At 57.9% G+C, this 8,942-nt stretch overlaps 2 protein-coding genes across 4 annotated transcripts in view; one reads left to right on the top strand and one right to left on the bottom strand.

The window, feature by feature from the left end:
* Window positions 1-150: 150 nt before the first annotated feature.
* On the bottom strand, window positions 151-5,959 carry MUS81 (MUS81 structure-specific endonuclease subunit). Of its 3 annotated transcripts, none has more exons than XM_008583333.1 (16): window positions 5,793-5,959; window positions 5,572-5,701; window positions 5,248-5,333; window positions 4,724-4,822; window positions 4,489-4,557; window positions 4,226-4,311; window positions 3,523-3,663; window positions 3,256-3,338; window positions 3,033-3,176; window positions 2,845-2,942; window positions 1,940-2,056; window positions 1,749-1,844; window positions 1,449-1,577; window positions 1,269-1,372; window positions 417-500; window positions 151-326 (listed from the first exon to the last, which is right to left on the bottom strand). In XM_008583333.1, exons 1-16 carry the CDS (start codon window positions 5,925-5,927, stop codon window positions 260-262), a joined length of 1,668 nt encoding a protein of 555 aa, XP_008581555.1. In that variant the 5' UTR covers window positions 5,928-5,959; the 3' UTR covers window positions 151-259. The 3 variants fall into 3 exon arrangements, with proteins under 3 accessions (XP_008581555.1, XP_008581556.1, XP_008581557.1); XM_008583334.1 differs by having other exon boundaries at window positions 3,033-3,154; window positions 3,243-3,338; window positions 5,793-5,956; XM_008583335.1 differs by lacking the exon at window positions 3,523-3,663 and having other exon boundaries at window positions 5,793-5,953.
* Window positions 5,960-8,339: 2,380 nt separating this feature from the next.
* Window positions 8,340-8,942, top strand: part of CFL1 (cofilin 1 (non-muscle)) — a 4,050-nt gene continuing 3,447 nt past the window's right edge. Inside the window, exon 1 of the mRNA XM_008583332.1 lies at window positions 8,340-8,803. Within this exon, the coding sequence (XP_008581554.1) occupies window positions 8,801-8,803 (3 nt within the window). The 5' untranslated portion in view covers window positions 8,340-8,800. The remainder of the gene's footprint in view (window positions 8,804-8,942) is intronic.

Raw genomic sequence — 8,942 nt, 5'->3', positions numbered from 1 at the left:
GGTCCCCGGTCCGGTACGGGGGCAACACTAAGGGTTGCGATCCGTTGCCGGACACGGAAAAAGACAAAAGACAAAAAAAAAAAATCAAAACCACTGGACCAGATGGTCTCCCCAGTTCCTGCATATTTTACAAGGCCTCTCCATAACACATAAGGGTGCAAACATTTAGATTTTTATTGAAGCCCAAAAGATGCCGGTTATAAGGTTGGCTAGCCAGGGTTGGGGGAAGAGGGAACTAGGGTTTCTCTCATGGCATAGTTCAGGTCAGGGGGCTGTAGCTGCAGTACAGCTGGGACAAGGTCCTGCTCAGAGCTGGCCCCAGGTTCCTTCAGGAAGAGAAAGAGGTGAGGGTCAGGCCCTGGGCTGAGGGCAGCCCCAGCCCCCGACATTCACTCCAGGTTGGCTCTTTCTCTCACCTCTGCAGATGCCCACACTTGATAGTGCTCAGCAGCATCTCCTGTTCCTTGGGGGTGGCACAGGCATCATAGGCGGCCAGGAGGCTACAGGTGGGATGGGATGTTTTTTTTTTGTTTTTTTTTTTTTCCTTTTTGTCTTTTTTCGTGACCGGCAACGGATCGCAACCCTCAGTGTCGCGCCTGTACCGGGCCGGGACCGGCCACGGGATCGCAACCCTCGGTGTTGCTCCCGCCCCTCGCTCAGCCAGTGAGCGGCCGGTCTGTATGTGGGATCCGAACCCTTGGCGGGAGCGCCGCCGCGCTTCCTAATCGGTGCACTATAGCAGTGCGCCACCGGGCCGGCCCAGGGATGGGATGTTTGAGTTCCTAAGGCTTGGTGATGGTTGACTGCTGGCCCACTCTGGGCAGCTCTGAGCCAGCACCATGAAAGGTTGGCACAGGGTAGAGGAGTCAGGACACTGCTGCACTTCCTGAGCCTAGCATTCAAGGTCCTGCTGCACCCTGCCTGTCCTCCCTTCTGGAACACTGGGGCAAAACCAGCAAAGGCTCCAAATCTCCCCCAGTCTTCAAGGCCCAGCTCCCTCCTCCAAGAAGCCTTCTCTGCTCCACCAGGTGGAACATCTCCCTCCCTCCTGTGGCCTCCCCCGATGCCTGGGATAATGTCTGGTCCTGGCTGGCTGCCTTTCTTCCCATTTGACCTCCATAAGTTCCCCAAGATTCACATGAGTTCCCCAGGGTTCCACCAGATCAGTCCATCTCTAGGTCTGCAGAGCCCACATAGCTCAGTGTCCCGACCCCCACCCCCAAGCATTGATTAAGTTGAATTTCATGAGGGGAGGGCAGGGGGCCTACCTGGCGGGAGTGCTGTATCGACCCACCAGGGCTGCTGCCTTCTCCCCACTCACTCCACGCACCTGCATCAGCTGCCGGGCAAACACCTCTTGCACTGACTGGGCCTGAGATCAAGGAAAGACTGTTTCAGGGGTGGTCTGGGGCCAGGCCACATAAGGAGAAGCTGGGCAGAGGCAGTACCTTGTTCTTCATGGCTCCCGTGTTGAAGTCACTGAAGGTGAGGAGTGAGCAGAGAGGGTTTGGGGCAGCCCGGGCCCCTGCCTCAGAGTCCCCTGGGATTCCCCAAGGGCGGCTGCATAGGGTGTGGCCCTGAGGGAAGAGAGGGGACTGAGACCAGGCTGGAGCTCTAAGAGACAATCCCAGCCAGTCCTTGCCTAATCCAAGACCTCAGTGGGTCAGCCTGAGAAATGGGGCTCTCATTCCTTGGGGAAGCACAGGGCCCAGGTAAAGGACCAGTGCCAGATAAGAGCATCTGCTCACCTGGTAGAGTCTCTGCAGGCCTCGTGTCAAGAGGGCCAGGTAGGCAGCCGACTCCTTAATGTCCCCGGTGTGCTTCACAAAGAAGCCATCAATGACCTAGGGAAGAGAACCCAAGAGAGGGAGGGTGGCTCCTGGCCTGAACCACAGAGCACAGGGGCTCCTGATAGTCTGACCTTGCCCTCTGTGCTCACCTGAGTGTTGGTGACAGCCTGCAGCAGCGTGCTTTCAGGCAGGCTGAGGTTGTGGGCTGAGCCATGCTCCTCTACCAGGTACACCCGGCGCCCCAGGCCGCAGCGCTTTAGCCGGAACTGGGGAGGCAGAGAGAGGGGGCAGGGAAGGCCAGGGCCAGACGCTGATATGCCTGGGCTGTCAATCATGTCCCACTCAGTTGCAGTGTGACCTTGGTCCCACCAATTAGGCTCCTCATCCTCCCTAGCCTCTCTGCCTGTCTCGGAGGGTCTCCACACCTTTGCCCATGCTGCTACTCTTGCTGGAAAAGCCCTTCTACGGCTTCTGAATGCTGCCCAGCCTTCAAGCCTCTCTTGGCCTAGGTGTGGCCTCTCTGACTATGAGAACAGCTCAGTGGATGATACTGAGGTACAGCCTTTCCATTTCTACTCCTGCAGGTTTGAGACCTGTTTATCCAGGGTGCAGGGGCTGGGTGCCCAAGGGGTCTTTAATATGCTCCTCAGCCCAGCCCAGAGACCCTGCATTCCTACTGTGTGCCTGGCTGGGCCTGCACTGTCTGATCATGATGAGAACAGCTCAGTGGATGATACTGAGGTACAGCCTTTCCATTTCTACTCCTGCAGGTTTGGGACCTGTTTATCCAGGGTGCAGGGGCTGGGTGCCCAAGGGGTCTTTAATATGCTCCTCAGCCTAGCCCAGAGACCCTGCATTCCTACTGTGTGCCTGGCTGGGCCTGCACTGTCTGATCATGAGGCTGCCTAGAGCAGCTCTCATGGAGTATGGCTGGAGTCCTTGGGAGCTCTGCCTCAAGGAGGCCACCTAGAAGTGTCCCTGGATTCCTCTGCGTTGAGAAGGAGGCCCTACAGCAGGCAGGGAGCAGAGAGTGGGGCAAGACCAGCGCAGGAACCTTCTGCTCCCGGAAGCGGCCATCGATGATGCTGCTGCACAGGTCGTCCAGCCGCTTGCGCTCCACAATGTGGTCCAGGACTAGTTCCCTGGGTCTTGCTGCCGAGAAACCAAGAAGGGTCCCGTTGGTTAGCGTCCCTCCATGCACGAGGCCCTGCCTCTGACACCTGCTCATCTACAGCCCTTTACCTGGGTCTCTGGGCCTGGTCTCCTGTGCCACCCACACGAAGTCCCCAATGTGCAGCTTGCGCACTGTATGGGTCACACGCATCCGTTGTAGCTCTCGGAGTAGTTCTGGCCTGTGCCCCGCCCTAGAATTGCAAGGAGGGAGGCCTAGGTCAGGGCAGGTTGGCACTCATTCCCCAGCATCCTCTGATCATCACCCCACACCTCACTCACCCCCTGGTCTCACCGACGTCCACACACAACAGCACCCTGTACTCTCCGGGCCCCAGCTCCAGGAGCGGCTGCTGGACCTCCCCTTCACTGGCGCCACTACAGGGGTGGGGGGTTGGTGTGTGTGAGGCCAGAACCCCCAGTGCCAGGGTGGTCCCCCGCAACCCACTGGAGGCAGGGCAGCCACAGCTCAGCTGCAGGTGATGAATATCAGGGTGGAGTGTTGGTCTCATTTTTGGGACCCCTCTTGCCCCCGCTCTTGCCGCCTTCCACTCCTCCTCACAGCTCAGCCGAGGCTGCTCCTGGCACTGGTGACTCCTCCCCAGGGGGCTCCTCAGGTCCGGTGCCCACATTCAGTGAGCTCAGGCCCTCCGACTCTGCCAGCTTCTGGGCCAGCTCCAAACCCTCAGGGGTCAGTGAGTACCTGGGAGGCGGAGAGTGTGAACACAATTGTCCCTTCTTCGCTTATACCTAGCAGGCTCTCTTGCCTGCTCCCAGCTAGGCTGGCGTCACCTCCCCCTTGGCGACCCTGCACAAACAAGTCCAGTGGCTCTCCTCACTCCCCCCATCTCCTGGGGCCTCAGATCAGCTTCCTCAAGACCTGCCCAGGGCCATTTCTCAGGTCTGCAATAAGTACATCTCAGAAAAACTTTCCTTCCTCCTGTCTTTGTTCATGCTGTTTTTTCCTCCTTGGAATACTTTTCCTGTGTCTATACCCGCCAAATCCTAAGATGTATCAAATGCTCTCTTTTTGGCAAAGGCTTTCTGCTCCTCCAGTAACTGTTGCCTCCATCCCCCGCCACTGCCTCAGTCTCTCAGACCCTCCTCCTGGTACCTCAACAGTGTGGGCTCCTTGGAGGAAGGCCAACCTTCCCCAACCTCAACAATAACAGGTCTGAGAATTGCTGGGTGACTGTAAAACCCCACTAAGAATGTCATGCACACTTTCCCATCCCTGCTCCTGTATCCTCTGCAGTGGGCCTCACCTGGCTGGCTGGTGTGTCCTGAGGACCAGGTTCCTGTGGAGGAGGGAGCGGAGGGCTGGCCAGGATTGAGCATTCTTGGGGGCTACCTGTTGATAGGGGAGGAGACCCTCAGAGAGCCCCTGATGCTACCACAAGTCCATGCTCTCTGTGCCGTCAGCCACAGGCCGTACACAGGCCAGACCCCATGCCACTGCTTGCTGCCATGAAAAGCAGTCTCTGGAGGGTTCCAGAGACTGCGCCTGTCCTCCTTTCCCAGTGCTTACCCTAGGGGCCTTCTGAGCACACCTCTGCAGCAGCTCCTCCTTGGTTAGAAAGCCATGGCCATTAGGATTCTGAAACCAAGGCAGAAATGATAGGGTAGGTTAAGTGCTGGGGCCCTTTCTCACCCCGCCTGAGTGGCTGGGATGATCTTTGCCTGCTTTGTCCAGGCTAGGCTCCTTTAGGAGCCTCCCACCCCATTGTCTTGGTTCCCCACTCCCGGTGTAGCCAGGCACTCACCAGGTGTTCCTGGAAGAGCAGTAGCAGTACCACTCGGGCTCCTGAGTGTCGAGCTGGCCAGTAGCTGCCAGAGCCTCTTGCTTTGGGCTGGGCAGAAACCTGAAAGGTACAGAGAGGCTCTGAACACAAAAGCAAGCCAGCCACTGTTGATACTGTGGATCCTTGGCCGGGCTGAGGTTTCAGCAGGTCACATAGCCCTGGGCAGCTCACTCAGTTGCCTCTCAGTTTCCTTATCTGTAATATGGGCCAGATGTTGGGATAATCCCCTACAAATCTGGGAAGAGACAAGACAGAGCAGGGGGTGGGGTTATCTGCCTGGCCCAGCCTCAGTCCTACCATCCACTGCAGGACAGGAGCGGTAAGACAAGAGAACTCAGTAACAGCAACCCCACAAATTAGGGGGCTGGGGCACTACTTGGCTTTGACTTGATCATGGAACTCTCTCACCGATTGTTATCAATAATCAATATCCTCATCACCCAGTACTCCCACTTTGCCTTCCACTCCCCTTGTTGCCTCCTCACTGGCATGGAAGAGTCCTGGACTTCAGCAGTTGGCCCTTCCCCGACTGGACTCTTCTCTCCAGATGGTGAGCCCTGGGCATGATCACCTGTAGGAGAAGAGAGTCAACTCGCACCCTAGGGAATCCAGCAGCCACGAGGGTCTGGGATGCAGCCTGCTCATGTGGTATGCGAGAACGGTGAGACTCGGGGAGCGCCAGCCACTAGCCTGAGGTTAAACAGCAATTTGGAGAGGACTGGGGAGCTTGAAGCCGAGGTGTACAACGTGGGTACAGAGGCTGCACCCGGGGGAGGCAGAAATCAATGACTCCTGCCCAAGGCGCTCACCGCCCGATGCTCGGTGCTGCTGCAGCCGCTCGTCCAACATCCGGCAGAGCCCGTCTCCGAAGTGCTGTAGGATCTTAGCTTCTTTCCCGCTGCGCAGGGGAAGCGGATACCGCCGGAGGGAGCGCAGGGCCTGGCGGGGGTGGAGGTAGCGTACCCGATCAGGGCAGATTTGCCATCTGGCCCGGCCAGACCCTGTCGCGTCAGACCGAGCCAGGACTCACCTTCTGAAACACGAAGCGCGTGCGGCGCCCCCTGCTGGCTGCCTCGTCCCGCCACTCGGTCAGCCAGCGCACGAAGAGCGGGTTGGGACAAACGGGCAGCGGGCGTTTCCGGCCCAGGCGGACCGGCGCCGCCATGAACCCCAGCGCGGGTCCTCCGGCACCTCACGCCCGCGGGACTGGGACGCCTCCAGTTCTGGAGTCGGGATGCGAACACCGGGCTCTGGGGGGCCGGTCTGAAGGCGGGACCTCTCCAACCACGTAGAGTCTACCGCCGCCCTTCCCGCCCCTAACTGGCTGGTGCAGAGCGTTGTCTCTACCGCCTGCCGCCTTGACCCCACATCAGGCCGGGACCAGCCTTTCGGACACGCCCCACCCAAGCCCCCGGAGCCTTGACCCGCCCCTTCCTCCATCTTCAGATTCGAGAGCGGGGTCATCGTCGTGCAACCGAGAGGAAGGCGGACAGCGCCCCTTGTGTTTGGGAGGGCCGGCTGGGGCGGCGCTTAACGGAGTAACTTGAACTTGGCTGTGCTAGTCCCCAATACTGTCAGTTTCAGCCTTATCCTTGCAGAGGAGGCTGGAGAGAGAGACTGGGCTTGAGAAGAGTCCAGGAAAGGTGGGGGTAGGGGGTGGGGAACAAACGGGTGCGAGTATATTTGCGCGAGGGACATCCAGGAGGAGGTGCAGGAAATGAGGACACAAAGGTAAGGTAGGAGTAGCTGAAGGACCCTTGAAGGAAATGGTGATCCCGAGCCGCGGGACAAAGGGCAGTGTGTGTGCATTGGGGGCGCGAAGTCGGGGACATGCAGGGAAGGCCTAAGCTTGGAAGACTGGGAAGAGAGTAGAGGACAAGTAGGAGGGCAGTGAGAGGTGCTCGGCATCCTGGCAGATGAGGAGGCCTGAGATGGATACACGGTTGGATCCGGGGGAGTGAGCTAGGGGTAACAAGTCCAGTCAGAGGTAGAAGTGGAGAACACTTAGTCGTTTTTGTGGCTCATTGGAGGAGGGGGGACCCTTAGGGAGGTTGAAGATGGAAACCCTGCAAAGGGATCCCAGGTTGAGGAACACGTATAGAGAACCTGGGCACAGGGGCCTCGCCAGGGATTGGAACAGCCTCCAACTTCTAGCTGTCGTGCCAGAAGTCGCGAGGTGCAGGTCTCGGGCCTGCAAGGTGGAAGAGGCAGGCCCCTGAGCTCCAAGCCCCCGCTTCAGACTGCCCAGCGTTCAGCCCTGCATCCCCCGTAGGCTCCGGACTCCCGCCTTCCGCCCGACCCGGCCTTATAAGGAGCCTGAAGCCGGCGTTCCGGCTGGCCCCGCCCCCCCAGGCTCTTGTCCTAATAAGGACATCTAGGGCATCCCGCGGCTGGGGGCGGGCGGGAGCGCGTCTCCAGGGTAACTGCGAAGCCCCCTCCCCCAACTCGTTGCCGTTGGAAACTCCGAGGCTCGAAAAAGGTGGGGCGAGCCTCCTCTTCTGGAGGGGGCGGCGGGGGGTCAAGGTGCAACCTCCACCTGGAGATCCCGGGAGCTCGGCTGGGGGGCGGCGTGGCGGGATGTCCCCGACTACAACCTCCGGCATGCTCTGCGAGGCACCTGCTCCACTTACACCCTTTATTCTGCTTATGGGATCGAGGCCCCCAGTTCCGTTTCTGGGTTTGCCTCTGGATTGTTTGTGACCCTGCGTGTCCTCTCTTCCTTCAGTGTGAGGCCATGGTCATTGTTTCAGGTCAATTAAATCTTCCCGGAGTCACCCACCCCAGTTTTTTGGGGGGTCTTACGCTCCCACAGAGCTTGTGTCTCAGTTTTTGCGGGTATTAGAATAACCACATACCGGGCTATCAACTCGAGAACTAGGTTCAAGTCTGGTTTATTATTATTATTATTATTATTATTATTATTATTATTTTCGGCGGCTGGCCGTGAAGGGGATCCGAACCCTTAACCTTGGTATTCTCACACCGTGCTTTACCCAACTGAGCTAACCAGTCAGCTCTCAAATCTGGTTTAATATCTATTTCCTCTTCTCACTGCCTTGGTAAAAGAGACATAAAGAAGCCTTGGATTTAATGCACAAACTCCCGCCCTTTCCCCTTTATTGCCTTATGAATTTACCAAACACCTTTAAACAAGAACAAAGCTCTCCTTTTGAAGATTTCTATGTAGCCTTCCCACTGTACTTTCCTTTCCTATTCTTATTTTACTGAAGCTGCGTATGGCATTTTTTCAGGAGACAAGAGTGGCTTTGCACATGGAGGGTACTCAATGAATGTTATTGAAGTCGCCTTTATACTTGCGATTCTCCTTGCTTTAGGACCAGATTCCAGGCCAATGAATAGTTGCTTTGGTTCAAAAAAGCAAAATCCTAACCTTACTCAAAAATTTCAGAACAAAGGGCCGGTCCGTGGATCACTCGGGAGAGTGCGGTGCTGATAACACCAAGGCCACGGGTTCGCTCACTGGCTGAGCGTGGTGCTGACAACACCAAGTCAAGGGTTAAGATCCCCTTACCGGTCATCTTTTAAAAAAAAAAAAATTTTTTTTTCAGAACAAGAGATACAGAAAGTGCCAGATGGGCCTTAAGAAAACCGTTTCGCTCCGGGATAAAGAGCCGCTTAGTGGGGGATCGTCTTTGGGTGTTTTACCGAGCTCGGGGGCCTATTGCTCAGCTCAGAGCGTTTCCTGGGACATCCCGCCAATGGGCTCACTCTCCGTATTGTGGCCCCGCCCCCGTCGGCTGCCTCGGCCTACATTTCCCCGCATGCAACGCGGAGCTAGGAGGCAGGCTCACGAGAAAGACTGTTACCCACCGAGTCTGCCCACGGCGCAGGACCCTCGGACTTCATTTCCCGTCGGCCCGCGGAGGGGGCGCCGGAAGCCCGCCCCGCCCCTCATTGTGCGGCTCCTACTAAACGGAAGGGGCCGGGAGAGGCCGCGTTCAGTCGGATCCCGGCAGCAGCTGCATCGGCTCCGTCTCCTGTGGTCCTCCGTGCCACCTCCCTTTCGCTTCCGGAAATATGGTGAGCGGCAGGCCACGGTACCCTAGCGGAGGTGGCTGCCGGTCGGTCGCCTGCGCTTGGGAGGGGATGGGGGAGCGACGTCGGCACCCCCCTCCCCCAGCGCCCTGAGCGGGACGAGGGTCTTGCACTGAGGGGCGGG

This window comes from Galeopterus variegatus, unplaced genomic scaffold, assembly GCF_000696425.1.
Source record: "Galeopterus variegatus unplaced genomic scaffold, G_variegatus-3.0.2 Scaffold2889, whole genome shotgun sequence".
NCBI classification, from domain to species: Eukaryota; Metazoa; Chordata; class Mammalia; order Dermoptera; family Cynocephalidae; genus Galeopterus; species Galeopterus variegatus.
The sequence above is the reverse complement of the archived record's forward strand: the minus strand, read 5'-3'. Positions and strand labels throughout refer to the sequence as shown.